The sequence below is a fragment of the Mustela putorius genome, unplaced genomic scaffold, assembly GCF_011764305.1.
Source record: "Mustela putorius furo isolate JIRA1106 unplaced genomic scaffold, ASM1176430v1.1 tig00003869_pilon_pilon_pilon, whole genome shotgun sequence".
NCBI classification, from domain to species: Eukaryota; Metazoa; Chordata; class Mammalia; order Carnivora; family Mustelidae; genus Mustela; species Mustela putorius.
Window position 1 is genome coordinate 30,565,799 of NW_025422021.1, and position 24,461 is coordinate 30,590,259.

The 24,461-nt window shown below is 54.3% G+C and overlaps 1 protein-coding gene across 1 annotated transcript; it reads right to left on the reverse strand.

Moving 5' to 3' along the window:
- Positions 1-895: 895 nt before the first annotated feature.
- ATG4B (autophagy related 4B cysteine peptidase) lies at positions 896-24,406 on the reverse strand. The gene is given in 14 exon segments (XM_004743799.3): positions 896-2,600; positions 3,632-3,725; positions 4,117-4,173; positions 5,425-5,570; positions 5,849-5,927; positions 6,457-6,650; positions 9,661-9,740; positions 13,132-13,204; positions 13,826-13,927; positions 14,296-14,394; positions 16,207-16,278; positions 16,411-16,512; positions 24,240-24,274; positions 24,276-24,406. Coding segments are annotated over 14 exon segments (1,323 nt in total). The 5' UTR covers positions 24,392-24,406; the 3' UTR covers positions 896-2,526.
- Positions 24,407-24,461: the final 55 nt, after the last annotated feature.

Genomic DNA, 24,461 nt, shown 5'->3' on the forward strand with positions numbered 1-24,461 from the left:
TCCGATGGCTTTTGCACTGGAGTGGGTCAAGTAATGGCCCCCAAAGATGGACATGTGGTCCTACTGGAGCCTGGGAACAGCAGCCGCACAGGGAGGTGGAGAGACCCTCCTACCTTGTCTGGGAAGGCCCAAGAGACAGTCACAGGGGTCTCCTGCAGGGAGGCAGGAGTCCCAGTCAGGGGACATTGGCGGCCACAGGACAGGTCAGAGGGCACACCTTTGGGACGCTTAAGGTGGAACCTGGGCAGCTTCCAGGAGGGGGGAAAGGAGGGCAAACTTTTTGCCCTAGAGCCTCCAGCATAAATCAGCCCTGCAGAGATCTTAAGACCACTGGCCTCTGGGATCCTGACAGGAAAGCTGTAGCTCAAAGCAGCTGCATAGGGAGGATGGTCCAGCACGAGAAGCTCCTATGGGTGTTTCCCAGAGACCACGACGCAGGTGGACCTCTTCACCTGGGAAGCAACCAGTGCTTCCCACCAGTGTCTCCCTTAGGCCCCTCACAGCCCCCTCTAGATCGTCCCACCATGGGCCTTGCCCATGTCCTTTGTGACTCACAGCCAGCACTCAGCCCACCTGGAGGGATGCTGCTTTTACAAACCAAAATAAAGCTAGCTGCACTGGGGACACTTTCTACAAAGCCTCTTGTTAAAGGAGATCCTGTGTGTTCTAAAAGCAAGTTCCCTTGTGTTCATTTTGGGGACCGCGAGGCCGAGTTACAGCATCACCGCTCACAGGCTGGGTGGGAGGTGGGATGGGTCTGGGGCCATGAGCAGGCCATAGCCCCACCAGATCCCTCCCTGGAGCCCTCCGGTGGCATCAGGAGCCTAGGCCACTTTCCTGCTTTAACCACATCCACATAGAACTTGAGAAAAAAATCAAGACACAGACAACGAAGTGTTTTCTACTGAAACTGTTATTTATTATTTGCCATTAAGAACTGCAAACTACACTACTAAGAATGAACAACATTCTCTTCAGTAAGCCTTTTTCAAAACACAAAACAAAGCTCTCCGTGGGTCAGGCCATCGCCTGCATCCCTGGTTCGTACCAGCAGCAGCGGCGGCCGCGACATCCCCTGGTACCCAGCCCGCAGCAGCACGTGTTCGTCAGAGAAATGCAGTGCTGGAGGAGTGGAAACCAGCCAACCTTCCCTGCTCCCCCAACTCTACCTCACTGGCGGGGCGCAAGAAACAGGAAAAACAAAACAGAGAAAGTTGCTTATGTGGGCAGCACGAGGGCCGGCAGGACGAGCAGGCTCAGGGCAGCCATGAGTTCAGGCCCTGCCCTCCCAAGGCAGGGCTTGGAGGAGGCTGTGTGTGGAGGCGCTCTGGGACAGCCCATCGCCTCTGCCGAGCCCCCCACAGCCCATTTACACTTCTGGTGGGACAGAAGCCAGGCTTCCAAGATGGACGGCAAACCCAAATGGAAGTGGTATAGCCTGGGCCCAGAGGACTTGGACTAAAGGCTGCAGGTGCTGAGGTTAGTGCTGAGAGGGATCTGGAAATGTCTCTGACTGGTACACAAGAGGGATGGGGCGCCAGGCTCACATCGTAAAGCTATGAGCTTTACCTTCTGGCCCTAAACCACCCAAAGCCTTGGTGAGTAGGAGGAAGGCCCTGGATGGCAGCAGGCTGCACACCCCGCCCCCGCCAGGGCCCCAGAGCAGCTCCTCCCCACACCCAACCCCGACCCAGAGGAAGCTGGCGCGACAAGCAAGCAGCAGCACGCGGGGCGTCTGGGATGCCCGGACCCGCAAAGGCGACATGAGAAAGATGCAGCCTACTTGGACTTTACCTGCAGCTCCGGGAAAGCAGGCACATCCCCGTCCTAGTGAGTCCCAAGCATGGGGACATCTTTGGGTTTCCACCATGTGCCACCACTTTACTAGTTTGCTCCCCAGAGGAAGGAGAAACCCTGCTGCACTACTTCAGCCCGATCTCCCACTGAGGTAGCCCTTGAGAAGCACGCCAGGCAGGCGGTGCGGAGGGCAGGGGCCTTGGAGGGCAGGGCCGGACCAAGTCCGCAGGCACCATTTGTGCATGCCCGCCCTGCAGCTCTCCAGAGCCTGACTTGGGACGTGCCCCACAGAAATTCATGTCCTTGGAACTTCAAACAGGACTTTAATTCCAAAGCAAACCCAGAACCGAGTGCCCAGGAGGAAGCAGGGCAGAGGCAGCAGGCGAACACAGGGTGGGCCGTGTCGCAGGGAGAGCTCTCAGGTGCGAACGGCTCAGCTCTCTGGAGCGCCTGCCCGGCTGCACGGGCCTTCCCACGGGCGGCGCCTCATCTGTGCCAGGGAGCCTGGCGAGCCCTCCGGGCCTGCACAGTCCCCAGGCTCGCGGGAAGGCCCCCGGGACAGGGCAGTCCTCCATCCGCGGGCGGAGGCAGCATGGGGCGCGGGCATTCAGCGGACGGGCAGGCTGGATGGATGAAACACGGCGGCGCCAAGCGCCCCGAGGCAGGGCCGGGCTCTGGAAGGGGCCCCCAGGAAGGGCCAGTGGAGACTGTCCCCCAACTCCAGGATTTTCAAAGAGACAAGATTTCAAAGTCTTCATCTTCTGAATCAAAGAATCTTTCCAGTCGCTCTACATCAGAAGAATCTAGAAGAAACAAGACAATACCTCATTAAACGCCTGGCATGGGGTCTCTGGTTGGCGGGGACGAGGAGACACACTACCCACACCCTGCATGTGGCCTGCTCGCCCTTGATGCAACAGGAGAAAAGGGGACATCAGGACCACCCTGCTGAGGCACTGGCCCTCCTGGGTCGTGGGGCTCCGTAGGCCAGGAGCTTCAGCTGGCGAGGGGAGGGCAGGAAAGAGAATCCCACAGGCACTTCTGAAACAGAACATGCTTCTCGGCAAAGCACAGAGGGAAGGGGCAGTGGCTGGGAGAGCAGGGCTTCCTGTCCCAAGAGGAGTAGCACCCCGTGTACCATCTGGGGACTGATGGGACATCTGTTCTGAGTATCCAATGAGACCCCCTGACTCCCTGTAGGTTCCTGCCAGACAGCGGGCTCCATCACCACCCTCCATGATCTCCTCGGAGGAGGAGGCCCCGTCACCATCACAGAGACAGATGGCTGCCTGAACGGGATGTGTGCATGGCTTGCCTGCTGAGTTCCGGTTCTGTGTGTGCCACAAGTCACTTCACTTTAGGGAAACTGAGGGCCTGAGTGAGGGAGGAGGCCCTGGGCCTAGAGCTACTGAGCAGCAGGACACGGAGTCCACCTGTGGCCTGCCATTGCAGGGCTGGCACCCATCCTGGACCTCGTAGAGACACTGGACCGTCGCGGAGAGCCTGGCATGTTCCGGCTCACAGGGACCCAAGGGGCCACATGAGGAGCACACCCAGCTCCACGCCCCGGGGGCCGGCTTATCGCACATGTGATGAAGGACAGGGCAGCAGAGTGCCCTGCTGCCACTTGGGGCCCCGGCTATCCAGCAGCACCCTGTCCCACATATACACCACCAAAGGCTTACATCCTGGACTCATACAAATCTAAAAGTCAAAAGCAACTGGAACAGGACCTGGGCGAAGCAAAGAGGACAGAACACTGCACAAACCATATAACTCCCAAAACAGCTGTGTCCCCCCACCTGAGATGTGGCCCTGTGGCCTTCACACTCACCTAAGGACAGGTTCAGGACGTCAGGGCAGGCCAGGTGAGAAGGCTGCTGCTCCACCAGCTCGAACATGGGCAGGGCACCTCCAAGCAATGACAGCTGTCAGCAGACAAGGCCGTTAGACACAGCCATGGGGGGTGTGGCGAAGCGCCCCCCATCCAGAGAGATCACACTGCTGGCAGAGGGAGCCGTGAGCAAGGACGGGGAGGTGGCCTCTGCTGGTCTGCGCATCATCAGGTCTCCAATCGCTCACACAGAGGGCGCCAAACTCCACATGCCACCTCCGCTCGCAGCCACAACACGGGCAAATCTGAAACGCCCTGCAAAGGCTCACAGCAAGCTCCGTGGCCATGTTCTCTGCACACGAGGCCGAAGCCACAAGCCACACTGTGAGCTGAGGGCCAGGTGCCAAGGGAGGCGGGACCCCAAACCAGAGACGCTAAGACAGCCTCCTGTAACCACCACCCACATGAGGGGACCTGCCACCCACCTGTCTGACTCGTTGGCACCAGTCATCAAAGTCGTCCTCAGTCTTACAGAAGAAGCCCTGGAACAGAAGCAGCCGTGAGCAGCACGCGGTGAGGCACACGAGCTGGCCACACTTGAGTGCAGGAGGATCTAGGTCTCTGCCTTCCTCTGAGGGCTTGGTCCGCAGCTCGACACTCCGCCCTGATCAACCAGGCCACGAAGGCCATGTGCAGTTTCATGGCCTGGCCATTCACATGCCACCAAAATCCACAGGGCACAGCACAACTCAAAAAGTGGGCCTCCCACCAGCAGCACCTAGACGAGGGGAGCCCTGGGTCCCACGCAGAGTCAGTGGCGATGGCGCGCGGCTAGAACCATCACACACGCAGCACCTATGCCAGGGACATGTTACTAAACACTCCAGGCGCCACCAGAACTCTAGGTGCGATCCCGGAAATGGGTGCCCTCTCCCTCCAGAGACCATCCGTGCCGCCCTGGCTCGGGTGACAGCACATGCGTGACATGCTGCTGGGAGACGAGAAGCCAGGATCTCCTGAGGAGCCCACATGCAGCCCTCCTCCTGTCAGGCAAGGATAGGGTAACACCTCCTGCCTGGTGTCCGCATGCCCACAGCCCAAAGCACTGCCACTCTAGCCTGCACTGTCTCCGTGAGCACCAGCCTCAGTCCACTACGGAGCAGCGCTTACAGCCCCAGGAATTCAACCCTCCAAGGCACGGCTCCACCCACCACCCACCTCAGGACGAGACACAAGACGCACAGATCACAGGTCCAGAGAGCTCCATCGGGACCAGGATCTACCTTGTCGGGGACTTATTAGTTAATCACTCCCTGAGGGACACCATTCCTTCCAGGTGTTTCTGACCCCCATCCCCATCAAATGCATTTTAAGAATACATAGGTTTACACAAATCACAGCCCAAAATTCTACCTTGTAATCAGAGCAAAGAAGCTCATTCTTAGAAATCATCTGCCAGATACATTAAGTCAAAAACTCCAAAGTCAAACTCCAAACCTCAAAAAGGTGATGCGGAACAGGGAGTGGAGCAAACTGCCCCTGTGTTGGGGAGGCCACTAGCTGTGAGGGCCAGGGAGCCATGGGGGACCACAAAGGCTGAAGGCCCCAGGCGCGCACAGGAAGCTAACAGACATTATTAAAACCTTCTGTGCCCTGTGCATGTGAAACCACATCAATATGATACTTCCTCCAGTGCACTGAAAACAAAATCATAAAATCGGAGACCCTTCCTTCCCACCTGCCCACGAGCTCCCATGGCCAGGGGAGCAGGCAGCACACAGCGGGGGACGCACCACAGCAATGGATGGGTCGAGCTCGCTGATGCCCATCCTGCTGGGCGGGTGGCGGCAGTGGAAGCTCTCGTCTGGGATGAAGCAGCTGTCAGTCAGCTCCACCGCAGGCTGCGTCGTGTGCGGGTCCAAGTAGATGAGCTCCTCACCTGGGAAAGATGAGCAAGTCAACGGGAAGGGAACAGACTGGGGTCCCACTCCGACGGGCCACGTGGAAATCCACCTGCTCACACGCCATGTTGGGAGACAGCAGGCATGAGATGGGGTGGGAGCCAGACCACTGCAGGGAAGGAGCGTCCTCAGGAGGCCAGCACCGGCTGGGCAGGGTTGTAGACCTTTCACAGAAGCATGCTGCTTCTACACCGGACACCCAGGGTCAAGCCAATACCCTCACGATGTTTCAGTTGCCAGCAGGACCAGCACTCACCCACATAGCCTATGAAGTAGTGAGCGCTGTTGGGCTTCCCTCCGATCACTCCCAGGGACTGAGGCATCATGAAGCAGCGCTGCAGGGCAGAAGGGAGGCGGGCAGCTGAGCACACTGTCTGGTGACCACAAGCCCATGTGCCACACGAAGCCAGCCTCCTCCCCGGCCAGGGCCTGACGGGGTGGCAGGGGATGGAGAGTGAGAAGACGTGGTCCCCAAGAGCTTCATCAGCAGGTACCGTGCAGCTGTGTCCAGGAAAGCCCCACGCAGGCGGTGGGGCTGTGGAAGGCACAGTGAGGGGCTATGGGAGGAGGTACAGACAGGGGCGAAAAGCACCCATGCACAGGGCAGAGAGGTGTGCGGGGCGGGGGGGCACCACACTGAGACCAGTGCTGCTGGGGCCTGGGGGCAGGGGAGCAGAAACTGCAGAGTGAGTGTGGGGGCCAGCAGGAGAGGTGGTCAAGACCACTCCACTCTAGGAGTCCACAGGGCGGTAGGTTGGGGGGGCGGAGAGGTCAGAGGGTAGAACGGGCCAATATGGCGACAACAGCAGGGTTTTAACAAGAAGCAGTATTTCGGTCCCTCTGCTGGTCAGCGAGAAGGCCCACCTTCAGCGTCTCCACATAGGCCTCGTTGATGTCAGTGAGCCCCAAGCGCAGAGGGATGAGAAGCACCAGGGGTCTCCATGGTGCCGGCCTGTTGGTGACCTCCGCTCCCGCCGGGAAGCCGTTACAGTGCCGGCTGGAATCCGTGGGAAGTGCGGTGGCCCCCGCACAAGGAAGGCTGCCCCTGCACAACCTTCCTGGAAAACAGAGATGTGCTTTCAAGCGTTGAACAGAAGCCGACAGAAGCTCACCCAAAAGGAATAAGCGTGTCATTACTCAGTCAAGGGAAACAAGTGTAACGAAGTCAAGTGCTTCACACAACCTGAATCTGGAAAACAAGTCTAAGATGAATCCTAACACCCACAGAAGAAAAAAAAGAAAGAAACATTTTCTACGCATGTTCAATTTAAAATTGTCGTCGTGAAACAGTCTCAAATGAAAGCAAACACACACCGCCAGGCATCTCGGGCAGCATTGAGGCCAGCGCCATGGCCATGACAGCAGCATGCGCACTGGCCCCATAGCTGGGACGCCATCAAGGAACAACCTTACTCCTCCCTTGTCAGTGTGGAGACAACTCGTATCTTCTAAGCGCACTGCTACTCTTCCATCAGTGTGCTACCCTGAGGCTGGCGGTGGGGACAGGGACATTCCAGGGGCCCCAGCCCAGCAGGCACCCAGGCCATGGTTTCTGAATACCTTTCCCTGCTAAACGGAACCAGGGCTCTTCAGAGAAACCACTGACCCCAGGCTGGGGAAGAGAAAGGACAAGGTGGGCCAGCCACCTTGCTAGCCAGTAAACCCAGCAGGAGGGATGGTTACAGAAACCACCATTCCAGGCAAAAATCCTCGATGTACTTTCAGTATTGCTCCCGGATCCCCATTAATCCCCATCAATCACAGGGAGGCAGAGACACAGCCTGAGCTATGACTCGAGCCTGGTGACCCATGGAAACGCCACTGACCAGCCTCCTACCATGGTGCTGAGGACAGCCGCCAGGCAGTGCTCTCGGCCAAGAGGTCTCCCCAATCTACCCTGACGAACCAAATACAGAGTGTGGGTCACTGTACCAAATGGGCCTGACCTCTTGAAAATGTCAGTGCTATGAAAAAGCAGGAAAATAAACCAAGATGGAGAACTTTCCAGATCAGAGGAGTCTGCACAGGTGTGGCAAGCACATACAACCCCAGCTCCTTGAGCACAGGCTGGAGTGAACAAGGGAGGGCCAGGCCAGCCAAGCAGCAGGAAGGCAGGTGTGCTGACCACCAACCACTGGGGACACAGGAGGGAGGCGGATGGCTGCATGAGTGCGGGACTGGAATTCCTCAGAATGCACAGCTGGAAAATAGAGAATGGGGGTGGAGGGACTCCCTGCCGACTACACCTTCCTCACCAGCAAAGACCCTCACATTGATCGGCTCAAGAAATGATGGATACAGGGCCCACGGCTGCACTTAGGGGACTCACCGAGGCTGCATGTGGCCAGTGACATGGCAAGCGTCCAGGAACCCACGGGTCCCTTGGTCATGTTCCCTTCACATTCCCACCATGCACAAGCTCTCTCCAAGCCAGTCCGTGACAATGGCCACATACCATATAACTGCCCAGCATGCCGCCCCAGGCCCACCTCTCTTCAGAAGCAGTTTCCTACCACTACTTCATCTGGATGCTTCCCCGTGTCTGTCTCTGACTCTGGAAGTGCATATCTGAGGAACCTCCATTTAGAAAACCAGGAGGCATTCAGGTTTGAAAACGCCAGCTCCAGCACAGGGAGGCTGACCTTCTGTCCCTCCTCGGTCAGCTGTCCTCGCCTCCTGGAAGTTCCAACCACAGTCTCCTCTGCCTAGGGTCTGCACTACCTGCACGCTTCCTGTGCTGTACCTCTCTGAGTGTTGTCTCGGGGTCTTCTTCCATCTCTAACTCCTCCCCATGTTCAAGGCCTTCCCAGTGTCTGCCGCGCTCATGAAGCTCGAAAGCCATCCAGGGAAAGCACCGGCAGAGGCTGCTCTGGGGGTCCTAGCTAGCCCCCCAAGGAGGGTGGGCACATCTCAATCAGCAAGGCTCTCCCCACCCAGCACCCTTCCCCTGAAACAGAGAAGGCGGAAAGCCCGCACTTTTACCAGGGAGCAGCTCCGGACACGGGGACAGCCCTGGCTTGGCCAGTACTGGTTCTCCAACTTTTGCTTTGGTAAACTGGAGCCTTCTCTCCCACACCTGTGACCCTACGCAGCTGAGACTAGAAAAGTGGCTGCTCACCTGCCTTGGCTGAAGCCTTAAGTATCACCTCCCCAGCCCCCTGAGGCTTCTAAAGCCAAAAGCAATTAGCACAGCCATTCAGAATCCCCTCCACCTACTAGTCACCTCACTAACCTCACTAACCTATCCACAGGCCCTCAGGCACTGTTTCTGTCCCAGCGTCCTTGCTGGTTGTATACTGACGCTGTTCTTCCTAAGTCATCCCCCTGAGGAGCCTTCATCGCTTCTGACTCAGGAGGGGAGGACTCCAGGGCCCTGACCATGGCCGTGCAGCCACACACACACCCCAACCATGAGACTGTTACATCTGCAGGCCTGGGCCCTCCTCAGAACAGACCCAGTCCTCCTCAGACAAGACCAGGTCTGCACTGATTTCCAATAGCATGGTTACAGATGACCTAAGATGCCGAGAGCCAGGGGCCATCATCTGGGGACATGGCTGAGTCTCCTCCAGGCCCTAACCCGCACCTCACCCTGGATCCCGCAGGAATGCAGGCTCTGGAAAGCAGCCTGTCCCTCACTCCTTCTTGGCACAGCATCGGTGACTAAAACTTCAGCATGCCTGGATCTTTCAAGTTTCCCACGGATCCTTCCAGGAAGAGGAAGAGAGCTATGCTCCTCTATGCTTCCTGTTACACCTTGGCTAGAGACAGTATAGCTGAAAGCTGTTCCTGCCTTTCCTTGCGGTGCATGGTGCCAGGGAAAGACTGACCCAGCACACCTGAACAAGTTCTGGCAACGCGGATATGGCAAGTTGGGGTACAATGTAACCCAGCTCTGCAGAGAGTCCGGGCCCATCCCCTAAGCCTATTGTACAATGGATGAGAATGAAGGATCCCCTGGCCATGTAACAGGGCACCGACCTGCATGCCACTCAAGGTCCCTCCGTGGGCTGGGGAGCCGCTCCCTGAGTCCCACTGGCTACAGCCCCTGAGCTCTTGTTCACTTACTGATGTCCTCCATCACCACCGTGTTGTCCATGGCTATGTGGACTGCCAAGGCGCTCCAGGTGTCGAAAACAGCCAGTTTCCTAACAGAAAAGAGAGGACACACCAGTAAGCTTTCACAACTCAAAGACCTCTCACTTCCAGGGGCCAAGTAAAGGAGAGGGCAGCAAATGCTCCCGCAGGTTTGCAGATGAGAAAGATCACAGCTGAGACCTTCAGGGCTACAGATGAGAAGAAAGCCAAGGCTGCGGCCTGCTTCTTCCCACCTGGGCCCAGTGCTGCTTCCATTACATCCAGCTGCCGCATGGGGACAGGGTCCCTGGCACAGGAGCCCTGGCTGCAGGGCGTTCTTTCCTGGGGAAGGGAGCACAAACCCTGTCTCAGCTATACCACGGCTTCTGCCAGCCCAAGCAGGCCCAGCATCCTCATGCCCCTTGCACCTTCACACTCTGCTCCACCTCACCCCAAAAGTGACAGGCTGACAAGCAGCTCAAGCCCCACAGAGAGATCTGCGGTTAACAACAGTAACTGGCAGCAGAGAGCATCCAAAAGCTTGAGCCTCTGCAAGACAAGTGAGCAACAACCACAAGTCTAATGGGAGAACCTAGTTCATCTGGGGACACCCGTGAGGGGCACAGGGCGTCAGGGCCACATAGAGCCCCTCCCCATGGGAAGGTCAAAGTGGTGCCCAGGGGAACACGTGCAACACTCTGCCAGTTGACTCACTCTCATGCCTGCTGAGGGCCAGGTACAGCGGTGAAACCCACTGACACACAAGACACAAAGCAGCCCCCCAAGACACGGACAGTCCAAACAAGAGGCAGGCAGTGGGTGGTGAGCACAGCAGACAACAACAGAGCAGTAGTTGGGGCACTACCAGTGCAGGTGCAAGAAGGCCTTGATGCTGGGGAAAGGCTGCAGCAGGTACAGAGGCCCTGGGCAAGGCGTGTGCAAGGAGCACAAGGTACAGTATGCCTGGGACTGAGCACAGGGGCAAGCAGTGGAGACAGAGCCGGATTGGGAGGCAGAGCCACGTCTACCTGCAGCCTTCCCTGGAGTCATCTGGGAAGCCCCAGGACAATTCTAGTAGAAAAGGGGCAGACAGCCACCATGTATTTTATGAAGATGACACCTATTGGTATTTTTTTTTTAAAGATTATATGTATTTGTGAGAGAGAAAGAGGGAGAGAGCAGGAGTGCACGTATAAGTGGGGGAGTGGCAGACAGAGAAGCAGGCTCCCCGGTCAGCAAGGAGCCTGATGTGGAACTCGATCCTAGGACCCGGGACCACAACCTGAGCCAAAGGCAGATGCTTAACTGACTGAGCCACACAAGCATCCCAACACCTATTGGTATTTTATTTTTAATCTTACTTTTTTAAGGTTTATTGGTTTAGGGGCACCTGGGTGGCTCAGTGGGTTAAGAGCCTGATTCTGGCTCAGGTTATGATCTCAGTTCCTCGGATCAAGCGCCATGGTGAGCTCTGTACTCAGTATGAAGTCTGCTTCACTCTCTCCCTCTGCTCCCCACCCACATGTATACACTCAGTCTCTCTAATAATCTTCAAAAAACCCTCATTGATTTAGAGACAGAGTATGTGCACAAGTACAGCATCGGGGGGGGGGGCAGGGAATCTCAAGCAGACTCCCCACCAACCACAGGGCCTAATGTTGGCAGCAAGGGGCTCGATCCCACCAAAATCAAGACCCGGATGCTTGGGGCACCTGGGAGCCTCAGTGGGTTAAGCCGCTGCCTTCGGCTTCAGGTCACAATCCTAGGGTCCTGGGATCAAGCACCACATCAGACTTCTTGCTCAGCAGGGAGCCTGCTTCTCCCTCTCCCACTGCCTCTCCCCTCCTCCTTGCTCATGTTCTCTTTCGTTCTCTTGCTTTCTCTCTCTCTCTCTCTCAAATAAATAAATAAATAAATAAATCCTCTTTATTTAAAAAAAAAGGGAGAGATGCTTAGCTGATGGAACCACCCAGGTGCCCTAACACCTATTTGTATTTTAAAAGAGCCTCGAGGACATCGAAGAGAAAAGGAAGACCAACAAGGAGGCAGAAATGGGTTTTGGACCGTGGTGAGGACAGGGAGGTAACAAGCACTGGTTAGAGTCCAGACCCAAATGAATGAGGTGTGTTGAAAAAAAAAAACCAGCATGACCCCAGTTTTTTTTTCTGAATTCCTGGAAGGACAACACTGACATTCCCTGTAGAACGAACAGGCCGGGGACGGGGAGAAGGGTCAGCTTCTGGTTCTGGCTGTTAGGCTGACATGCCCCTCGGACATCTCAGGGGTGCTGCTGAGTAAGTATCTGGACCCGAGTCTGGGTACAAATCAGTACTGGAGGGGGGGTTGACTCTCAGAACTGCACCCTGTAGACCACAGCTCATGCTGCTGCTGGCAGAAAAGAGAAGCGGCCTAAGGCCAACTCAGCCCCGCAATGCTCTTGGAGGGGAGATGACAATGGAGCCATCACCATCAACAGGGACCAAAGAGCATGACTGTACCACCCAGGGTTTCCTAGAGAGAACATCTGCACCAAGAGCCACCTGCCGAACAACTGAGTAAACAGAGGACCAAATCTTGGCATTGGGAAGAGACTAGATGGACAGCAACCTCGAAGGAGCTGCTTCAGAGCAGAACTGGGGACAGCAAAAGCCCACAGACCATAGGCATGCACACAGACCACACACGCCATGCAGCCACACCACATGCACAGACCACGTGCGCAGTCCACGCAGACCATGCAGACAACTCATGCAGGCACACACAGGCTACACATATGGACTACACAAGCAGACCACACACTGACCACACAGGGAGACTGACCGTGCAGAAAGACTCTGCTTCCAAGGTGTGCAGGGCTGGACCCAGGGCTCTTAGGGGCATGTGGTAAGGGCTGAGTAAATGGGGGGGGGGGCAGGGTGAGGGGACAGAGAGACCATGGGCAGACTTGAGGAAGGTGGATTTGTAAAAGAAAGTAGCACTCTGGCAGGTCCCCAGCAACCTGCCAAGAGAGGCCACGTGGACAGGGCAGCCCTTCACTGCAACTGTGGGTTGTGGGGAAAGGGAGAAGGGGTAGGTTCAGACACCAGGAGCAGGGAGCCTGGGTTACAAGGAGCAGGGGACAGAGGTTTGAGTCTGGATGTGGAAGGAAAGCCACAGGGTCCACTGTGGGGAGAAGGTCGGCACAGAGGCCGAGGCCCACGGCACCCACACCGCACTGCTGTCACTCCAGACCAGTTTCAACCTCCAGCCATGTAACAGACACAGAGGCCCCATCCAGCAGGCACTATCCGGATGACGACACTCCTCTATGAGGAAACATCACGGGACATGACCACCTCCAAGGACTCTCAGGAGGGCCATGAGGGGAAGTATAAAAGACCCCTCAGACTCAGGAGAGTTTGAATCCACAGGTCATGCTCACGCCACCCCAAGGAAATGGGAGGGATAGGACTTGGCACATACTTGAGCACCTGGGCAACAGTGTTGGGCCCGTACCACTGGCCGATGGACTTGCCCTCGCCAACTCCCATTTGTGCTGTAGGAAACAGATGAGATTAGTGACATGTGCCTCCCCCCGTCCCTCCCCTAAAAGAGGCCCATCTTGGCAGCAGCACATAGCAGCAGGAACACTCCACAGGAAGCCTGGACTGGCACGCCTCCTCCCCGCCTCCAGCAGGTGCTCCTGACAGACTCCAGGACACTTTCTCCGAGAGGGAGAGAGGCCACCTCAAGGGTCATCCCTCACTATAAGCCAAGATACCAGCCCTTCAATAAGGAGTAGGATAGAGGAAATTCAATGAATCAAAGTTATATCTTTACTTCCTTCTGTAAGTGAGGACATGATGCTCAAAACAAAGGAGCATTTACACTTAGTGATGGGCTCAGAGAGGGATGACCCCTGGAGATGCTGTCCCACCCGCACTGCTGCTGCAATGAGCAGCCTGCACCCCACTGTGGCCATGCACCCCCCCAACCATGCCACGGCAAGGCCCCAGGTCTGAGCTGGCCTGGCCCATGCCACAGCCCCCGGTGGCCACAGCCAGAGGGACCTACAACTTCACGCCTCACACACCCGAAACCAGAGAAGCGCTCAGGGAAAACCAATGACTTGGCCTGCTCTAAGTAGCAGGGCCTGACGCACTTAGCAATCTCCCACCTATCTGGTGAATGGAGTAGTAACTATCCTTCCTGTCGATGAACGCGTTGAGGACATTGAAGTAGCTATCAGACTGCCTCTTCCGCTGGGTCCACCTCCAATCTAGTGGAGAGATGCAGAAATTCAATTTTACCAAAAGAGGAGAAAGAAGCCTTTACATTTCTAAAACACTCAAGCCACAGATGATACCCTTTTCTGAACCTTTCTAAAGTTAAAAGCTAAATTCTCTAGGATTTCCAAACGCATACATGCTAACCCATCAAGATAAACCCATACAGCACAGAAAACAGTTTCAGTGATATGAAGATCATTTCTAAAACATGAATGTTCATCGATATTCTTTAATGTCACTTTTTAAAAATCAATGAAAACCTGTGGGTTGCCGCTCAAGAAAACCCTGAACGCTAGTCTGCATGCAGTGGGTAACCTAGGCCCCCAATCCTGTTGGCTTCCAACAGGCTGTGACTCACCTCGGCCTAAATGGCGGCACACCAGGGCCTGGGCAAAGATCATCTGTCCGCAGCGCAGCATGCAGCCCCAGCCTGTGTCCGAGGTGGGGCCAGTGCCCCCTGTCATGGTGAATAAAGACAGAGCCCTCGCCGTCAGATGGCCCAAAAGCTCAGGAGTCCACTGGCAAGAGGCCTTGGTCCTAGTATGCTGGGATCAGCCCTATGCCGCATCAGCTCCGTCTCAGAGGACAGGCCATTTAGAACCTGATCATGCCAAGTGCACATTTATTGGGCAATGACACGTCCTGCCAACCCCTTGAAAGTGGCAAAATACATGAACAGTTAGTCTGTCACAGAGAATTAGATTGTCTGGAAAACATATGGAACACACTAAGTCTCACAAGTAATCGAAGAAAATCCAAGTTCAATAAGGACAACCTTTCTCCACGCACCGGAAGAGCCAAGCTGCATCTGCTGGGAGCTTGGCCTGTGTGCAGAAGGGCGGCAACACAAGCCTGGGCAGGCCAGTAATAGCCCTCAGCACTTCAAGCACACGCGCCCTGGAGCCCAGCCACATCATGCCCCCTGCCAGGGCCCAGAGGATACCCATCCTGGGCACTAGAGTTCTGCGGGTCCTCTGAGACTGGCCCCACTGCGACAGGAGACATCCCAATGTCCAAAGGCCCAGTGAGGTGAGAGGTGCGAGGCGGCGCGGGAGCAGAGAGGCCAGGGCCAGACCTCGGAGCGGCAGCCCCAGCAGACCCCATACTTCCCTGCAGTGCCACCAGAGGTAGCCCCTCCTACAAACGCCCCCAGGGGCAGAGTTGGGGGCATGCAACAACTCCTGTTCCCACCAGCAATACCTGCCAGCCATCTCCCCATGGCTGGGAAGGAGAGACTATGTGGGCCCTTAGTGGCAGGCACCTTGCTCCTCAAGGACGTTCCCAAACACTACAAGGCTCCTCTAAGCCCGGCCCCGCTCTGTGCATCCAGACAGTGACCTGCAGGACAGCGATGTCCCTGCACCAGTGCCCAGCACACCTCCATGACCAGGTGCTTCCCTGTCTCCAGGGCTGAGCACAGCACCTGTGGCATGAATGGCATCCCGGAGCAAAGCAGACAAATGCCATTGTTAGGTGGCCTGTGGTGGCACTGGTCTAGTCTCCCTACCCCACAGCACTCCCCGCCACGACCCTGCAGCCGTACCACATGCCCCTCCCTTCCAGAGAACCCAGGCTCGCATCTCTGGGCAGAGCCTGATGGAGACAGGCCACCTGGAAGCTGCAGCCTCCTGGTGCCGACCCTCTAGTCTCAGGTTCTCCAACTGACAAAGCTAGGCTGAGAGCTAGGGCCCCTCCCCGTCCATCTCCAGGGCCAGGACTCTGAATGGGACTTACATCAGTGCAATGTGAAGACAAGGCACATCCAAGCGGCCCTTCAGGTCTCCCTGCAACTAAGTGCGGGACACCGCAGAAAAGGTGATGACGTGGAGCAGTGGCCTCCAGATACCCTGGGCCTAAAGTCTGAAGTGCACTGTGACAACTGTGACCCAGGACACTGTTCCAACGTACACACCGAAGCCTCCTGAAGCCACACGCTGCCTCACTGTGGAAACCCACGACTCCACACTCCATTCTGCTCTCACTTTGAAATGCTACTTGTGACTCATTATCCTGACTCTGAGGTCCCAGTAAGAAACTAAGACCAATAGTCAGAAAAATCCCTGCCCTCGGGAGAATCGGGATTCCTGGGTTTAGATCCTAACTCTGCCACATAAGGGGCAAGACCTCAGCTGGCTTAAGTCACTAGGGTCGCCGTGACATCAGAGATGAAGTGGCAAGGACCGGGCATCCTGCAACATTATGCGTCCGACCCGTCCTACTTTTAAACCCTGTATCTATGAGCACGCGTGGTAGCCGATGGCATACTTACCAATGGCTGGGAAGTTCTTCCTGTATGTAAACCAAAGTCTGGATGCCACATCGGACAAGATCTCATCCTTTTCTAGGGATTGTTTAAAAGCAGAAAACATACACAGCCTTAACTTTGTAGATCATATGATACAGGAAGTTAACAGATAACTATTATTTTATTCCCCCAACATGAGAGCACAACGGGCTCCAACATGGCTAATACCTGTGAAAATGCTGTATTTTCTACCCAGTATCCACACAGGCTCTGAGGTCTCCGGGAAATCTTCAAACTCAGCAAATCGAAGAGTGTCGTAGGTCAGAGTAGCTATTGAAACCAAACACACATTGATCCCATTTTTATCATTTCATAAAACAACATGAAAGATCATTTCCAGCATTTCCACGTAAAGGACTCCATGTAACTCTGTGTCTCGGCAGGGCAGTGACAATCACCAAAGACAAAGCAACTGTAAGCAACAGGGCAGCAGCCCCCAAACCTCACCTTCCAGCCGACACAAGGACGAGGCCAACGGTGCCAGGCCCAGGGCAGGAAGCCCCTGACTTCAGTACTAGTTTTAAACTTAAACTTACAGAACAAAAGTAATCACTGCATCTCAGCGTGCAAGCTGAACAGAAGGTGGAGTCAGCGTCCCCTTGGAGCAGGTGTCCAGAGACCAAGGGGAAGGCAGGGACTTCGGGGCAAGAAACACAAACTTGGGGATGGTGACAAGCAGCCATGGAGGGACAGGTACTATTCCTGGGTGGGACACAACCCCTCAGAAACAGACACACCCTTCTGCAAAGTCCCTGAGACTCCCTGTAGCTGTTTTTGCTTCAAGATGCTCCTAGAAGAGCATGGCCACCAGCTCTCACCTCCTAAGAAGGTGCTCACAGGACCTGTGCACCATTTCATCCTGTGCTGTTTCATTTAAGAAGCCAGAGAGGCCCAGTGTCCCTCTCTGTCCTTGGAAGCCGACTGAGGAAAACCTCTCTACACGGTTTCCAGACTCAGCAGAGCACAGACCAGCACCTGCGAGGCAAGGGGCACAGGGTATCCTGGGTCCCCCAACTCTTCAACTGCTCCTCACAGAACCCTAAACACACAGTTCTCACCTGCTGTCGCTCAAGCCTCAATGGTACCTAGTCACTAGTGCCCTCACCTGCAAACTGCCCAGAGAACTTTGGAACATCAATTATAGTAGTTTCTCCCACATCTGAATTTATTTTTTGACAATAGCCCCACCTTTTGGTAACAATGATGTATTAATTTTCAAAAACCCAAAGACTAAAAAAAAAAAATTATTAAAAAAATCATCTGCAGCTTCATACCTAGCAAGGAATCTCCTTCCAGAAGTCTCTGCATAGATTGGTGAAGGAAACCATACCATACCTGTGATTTCTTTGTCTCTACTCTCTCAACGATGATGGTCAGTCCACATAGACACAGAGCTCCAGCAAACATCTGATGGTCCCACAGCACCCCATGGCACAGATGTCCAGGCCATCGGTAACTCCCATGCCCTGTCGGGGTGCTCCTGACATACCCTGCGTGAGCATCCCTGCGTGTCCTTCTGTGCTGTGCATAACCCTTGGGGGTGCTGGGGCCCAGTGCTGGTCCTAAAGCCTGCAGTGAGGTCCAACCCTGGCTCAAGCAATGCCAGCTTCTAGGTTCTTTGGGCCCCTTGACCCCTCAGTGTAGAAACGTCCTTATTCATAAAATGGGGGGAAAAAATAACAGGATGCCCTCCTAGTGCAGCTGCAGAGTATCCATGAAACCCTTCCCATGAGGTGCGCACACCCAAGCTGGCAGACAGAAGGGCGCCAAGGTCAGCCTGGGTCATTAATGCTGAGGACACAGAACTGCAGGTTCAAAGCCATACAATTTTTACTGCACCCGAAAGACTAGACTGGGCGCACAGCTAATTCTCAGGCCCAGGGTTGGGTGAGCAATGCTCCATGAACAAAGACATCCAAAGAAATCAAAGACCCTGCATTTGCTACTTCAACAATTCTCTGGTTGTCAGGAGCCCAGATCCAGCTATGCCTTTTCTTCTTTTCACCTGAAACCTGACAGCGTCAGGGCAGTCCTGTTGCTTCTAGAACCAGCTGTGCTGCCCAGGGTGCCCGAGCACGACAGTGGGTGCTGGGAGCTGTCACCCACCCAGTTTCACTCAGGGGCTCTGCTCAGTGTGTCCAACTTGCCTGTGCTTCCTCAACACCAAGCACACTGCTCTATGCTTGGGGACAATCAGAGTCCAGGTTTCTCTCCCCCTCCTTCTACCTAAAATTACTTGTTTCTGCCCATAATTATCAATGCTACCTTTGAGTGAATTCAAGTTCCATGATCTCAAGTAGCTGCACACATCATGGTGTTTCTGTTACTTCTCTATTTATAGGACCCCTGGGCTTTAATTGATATGTAGATTCAAACCAAAACATTTACTCTCAAGGAAAAAGGACGCAAACGACCTTGACTCTCCTGCCCTACTGATGCCCAGGACCCTTCGAAGGCCACCACTGTAAACGAACGATGCAGAGATTGCTACCAATCCTGGAAGGCTACCAAGTGCTGTGGGTGAGTATCTCGTGTGTGCTCTGTGCCATAGGGGCACAGCACTTGTCAAAGAACCACAGCCCCATATCAAAGCTGGGACGCCTTTGAAGTAGAGAGGTAACAAAATGCAAAGCAGGCGTACTTCTTAGGTTTACTAGCAAACTTTATAGGCAACCAAGCCAACTTCAGAGGGAAAAAAATAAGAGGTGTTCTATTAAGTTGACACTTTATCACCAAATTTTATACAACAGCTAACCAAATTATGGGTTGTGTGGCCTCAGATTCTTTACCGCATCAGCCAAAACCATGCAAGGAGACACACACACTGTCATTCCAAGCAAAGGAACAAACTACCAGGAAGTGACCCCAGCTCTTACTAGAGTAGCAGGGACCTCGAAGTGACGGTACACATATGTCACCTGTGGGTGACTCCCATGCCCCTATGTCCCCCAAGCACCTCACATCACTGCTCCTTCTACCTCTGCCCCTCCAGCTGACTGCTCGTGCGAGCCGCTCCCCCTGAATCCTGCTTCTGTTGGGTGCAGATCCCGTGTGTCTCTGGAACTAGCTGCAGACACAGCTACCCCATGGCCCGGCAACTTCCTCAGACAGGGACTGTGTTCCTGTTGGTCCTCGGGGACGCTGTGCGTGGAGTGTATGTCCATCACACCCACTGAACACAGTCCCCACTGTGGGCAGCCCGAAGTCTGACCCTCACTTAGTGGAGACCTTACTGTGCCTCAGTTTTCTCACTGGTAAGATGAGAATAGCTGTGTTTCCCTCAGAGACAGTGTGATGAAACGTGAAAAGCTTTGCCCCACGCTGGGCAACAGTAAGCATGTTTTGGGGTGGGGTTCCCTGGGAGTCACTGGAATAGGTAAGTTCGTGGTGCCACAATATGCAAGGAAGACCAGTCTCCGTGTTCTGTAACAGGTGTGGCACCCAGTGCGAGACACACAGGAAACTCACCCAAATACATAGTCTAACTCACTAAAGCAGAATGTAGCCAACAAGCCTGTCTCCCAAGCCTGGGCTTTCGGGAGCAGAAGCCAGCCATCAGTGACACCTCACCAGCTAGCTCAATGTCCTGAGGTTTCTGCCCTGGTAAATGAGCACACAGAGTCCCAAGGACCCACAGCAGTTCCAACCAAGAAAGCAAGTGAAGGACTTCTCATCCCCGTACAACCAGCAGAAAGTCTTGACTGGCCTTCAGTGGCTCTGCCCAGCCCAGCCTGCAGCAGGGGACAGGACACCTGGAATGAATGCCACCGCCCCAATGCCCTCAGGGCTCCTGCGGACAGAGGCTGCTCACTCAGCGCAGGCCCCCTGCATTAGACCAGACCACCGAGCTCCAGGACCTTCTGGGCCGCACTCCCCAATGGTGCTCTCAAAAATACCATTCACTCCTGACACTCAGTTTTCAGTGCTATGAAGATTTGGTTTTGGAGACAGAAGAGCCCACTTCCTGGCTGTAGGGTGCATGGACCTGGTCCCCCTGCCACAAGGTGGGACACAGCTGCTGCTCTGCCCATGGGACGGGAACACAAGGCCAGGGACAGGTTCCAGCCACATGTGCAGCACCCAGCAATGGTTTCCAGCACTTCCTCATCCTCCTTTTCCTAGTATTCCAAGCCTCGTTATCTATAAAATGAAACTAACTCTCCCTTGCCCTCTACACAACGCCCCTCTTATTGTCGGTGTTAATTTAGTCAAAACACATATTAATACTTGTGTAGAACAAAAAACATTACAGAACACCAGGTCAGAAAACAGCTGAATAGAAAAACTAGTACTTTCCTATTTTAAAACTAAATTTCACAATCAGTTACATCTGCACAGATTGCCCAATACAGAGGAGTCTCAGACTCACCTCCAACTCTCTGCTCAGACTGACAAGCTTCACAGGGGCTGGAGGCCAGCAAATTCTGCATCCTTCCCAGAAAGGGTCACCCCAAATTAATTAGGACTCAGAATAATTTCATCATCACTACACATGGTATCAAATCATATGTGCAGTTCACATACTCCTGAGTGAAATGAGATCAAATCTCAAAAATAACGCCAGTCTCCAGACTCCAGGTAATGGTTTTAACTTCCACTAAGAGGACACAGAGGACAAGCAAGACTGGCAGATTTTGGCCAACGTAAGAACTGATGCTGTTTCAGAGGCACTCTCCCTCATTTGGTCACCTGGGTCCCAGACACCTGATTTTCCACATTTTCCTCCAAGAGGTCTCTGACCACACCCACAAGAGAAGCAGAAAGCCCTTTAATAGTATGGCAATTCCATTAGAAACAAATATTTTAATATTATTAATCTGGCAGAAAAAAGCATCACTTTTCAAAGATATTCCCTCAACCACCTATAGCTTCTGAGAGATAATGCTTCGTAAATAAAATCAAAAGAAGGGTTTGCCTTTCCTTTAGAAAATGTTTATGTATAGGGACGCTGGGGGGCTCAGTCGGTTAAGCATCTGCCTTCCGCTCAGGTCATGATCCTGGGTCCTGGGATACAGCCCGCACTGGGCTCCCTGTTCAGCAGGGAGTCTGCGTCTCCCTCTCCCTGCTGCTCCCCCTGCTTGCTCTCTCTCTTTCTTCCTCCACCAACTAAATAAATAAGATTTTTTTTTTAATTTTTTTGAAGATTTTATTTATTTATTTGAGAGAGAGACCGTGAAAGAGAGCAAGCGAGGAGAAGGTCAGAGGGAGAAGCAGACTCCCATGGAGCCGGGAGCCGGATGCGGGACTTGATCCCGGGACTCTGGGATCATGACCTGAGCCGAAGGCAGTTGTCCAACCAACAGAGCCACCCAGGCGTCCCAATAAATAAAATCTTTAAAAAAAAAAAAAAAAGGAAAATGTTTAAATTTAGAATAACAGGTTTTCAAGTAGTTACTTTTTAAAATCCCAAACAATTTTCATGAAGATGTTGGCAGTTCAGTTCTGAATGAAAAGTAAGGAAGAGAAAGGAAAAGCGCCCGGAAGGTCAGCTACACCAGAGACCTAGAAAACACTGCACTTGTAAGCATACTGCACAGAACACCACACTGAGCACACTGTTGCCCTGCAGGGCTCAGCAGCCCCTTCACACCACTGCCACCTTATACACTAACAGACTTTCTAAACTGAAGTACTTGTAGTGCAGGAACACGTAGGTGACATTAATTCAAGTTCTGCTTCCTCGATTACCAACCATATGCCAGACACAGCTGAAACCCTGGAGATGCAAGCTTGAGATATGGCTCTGTCCTCAGGGATGGACAGCACAGTCATGTTTCAACTGAGGGCACCCACCAGCCTCTTGAGCCCAGAGTGTGTTCTCACACACAGTGCTGGGGGCTTGGTGGAGAACACAACCAGCCTGCAGTCCATCTGCACCTTCTGGACCTGTCTATGCCAGCCAGCAGCCCTGGGTGCCCCTCCTGGGCCCCTTCTCTTTTCTCCTCCTCTCAGACCCTCAGGGACTCATCCAAAGCAGCTTTCCACACACTTCCACTTCAAGTCCAGGCCGACGCCCTCAGCTCCAGCCTGTGGGCCCTAAGATTCCCTGGACATCACAACAAAGATGTCTAGCAACAGTCCACTCATACAAAACCAACAGCTCCCCCACCAAGCAAGACCCCCAAAGTCTTCTCCACCAGAGGTTCTCACTTCAGGCCATAAACCTCAGCACCATCTTCAACTCCTCCCTCTCCGTGCCTCCCCTCAACCCATCACTTCCAGCCTATACACAATCCTGACGTCTCAACCCTCAAATACATCCAGAAGTCAACCTCCTCTCTCCACCCTGAGCTAAGCTTCCATGGCCTCTCACTTGCCTCACTGCAACAGCCTCCTAACCGGGCTCCTTGTTTCTGCCCTTGCCCCTCTGCAGGACATGCAGTATGTTCTGGACAGAGCAGCCAGAGCCAGTCTGTGAAACATAGGTCCAGTCACATTACTGCTATACTCAAAACCTTCCAAAGACTCACCAACTCATTGGGAATAAATTAACACCCCAGTCCTCACTATGACCCAACCAGGCCCTATGACTGGGCCAAATCTGTCTCTTTGCCTTCAGCTCCTACTGCTCTCACCCCGAACTGCTGCATCCTGGCCACAAGGGCCAACTTGCCCTTCCTCCTGCACTGCTTTTGGGTCTTGGTCAAAACTTACTTCTGCCTGCAGTGAGATTTTTTTCCTGGTTATTCCGGGTATAACTGAAACTCCCTCTTGCTTGGCCCACATCACTCTCCCACATGAACCACATGGTTTTTGTCTATTTTGTTCCCTTCTCTAGCCCCAGGGTCTAGAACAATGCCCAAGACAAACCTCTCATTCAATAACAAATGTAGTTTATTGAATGGATCACTATAAAAACAACTAGGAGCTGCCCAAGACTTGGTCAAAGAAGGCAGAGTCTGTAAGGAGTCCAGGATCAGAGGAGGCTGCACCATTAATGAACCCTAAAAAGATGTAGAGCATCCTGTCAGGAAAACTTCTCCATCACAGCCTCCAAGGATCATATGTTTCATCAGCAGCAACAGCGGCCTTCAAATGCAAACCCTTTTTTCCTACTCTGAAATACACTTCAACTTCAACATGATGATTTCCATTTTTTAAGCTAATATAACCAACACAGAATTGTGTTTTCCATCTTACCCAAGTCTCTCCTACGAAGTCTGAAGTATCCCAGCAGTGATAACTTCAAAGAAAACAGATAAATATTTCTATTCCTTTCTCCATCCCATTTCCCCAGGAAACAGCAAAACACTCTGTGATTTCTTTTTTTTTAAACGAACTTCGCAAAACACAATCTGGTTAACATGCTTCTCTGGGAGTCAAGATTACTGTTTGCTCCAGCCAGATGCCACAAGTCACTGAAATACTGGCCATACACGTCTGCATTCCAGTTTCCACACTGAGATTTTGGCAAATTTAAGTTGCCGCTGCCATGAGAAGAAAGACAAAGCAAACAAAGCTATCCAGGATGACAGGTGGAATTACATCAGGTGGCGGTGGGGGACGGGAAGGTGCTTGAAGGCAAATCACTCCCTACAAGGAATGAAAGGACTAAGTGTTGGGAGCACGTTTCTCGCCATCAGGCTCCCGATGTAACTTCCAAAGAGTTAAAGAGCTTCCATTCCTTAACGTTTGGGGCGTGGGCTGGCGGCAGGCACAGCACTCTCCCGCCGCCGGTTCTGGAGCTAGCTCCGCCCGGCACCCCCCCGCCCGTCTCGGACAGCGCGCTGCCCCTGCTCGTCCGCCCCAGCCTTGGGCTTGTCGCCGGGCGCCCGGGCGCTGCGGGCGGCCCTGAAAAAGCGCCGAGACACGCAGACAGCCCACTGTCAGACCCGCGCCGGCCTTCCCACGGACGCCGTCCCCGCCCCGCTCCGCGCCGGGGCCGGCTCCGCCCCGCGCCCCAGCCCGCACCCACGCCGCACTGGGCAAGGCCCCGGCAGCAGAGGGGCCAGGAGGGCGTCGCCCGCCGGTAGCCCTGCGCCCGATCGGGCCCTCACCTGCGTCCATCTTCCCTCTCCGGCCGCCGACTGAACAGCGGCGTCGCTCCGACGGTTCCGCAGCGCGACGCGACGGGCCGCTGCCGGGGCCAATCCGGGCCTAGCGGGCGCGGGCGGGGCCGGAAGTGTGGGAGGAAGTGCACGTCCGCCATCTTGGCGTACGGCGAGGCCCAAAGCCCAGGGCTGGGCCCGCGCGCCCGGCTCCCTGGCGGCCTGCCCGTT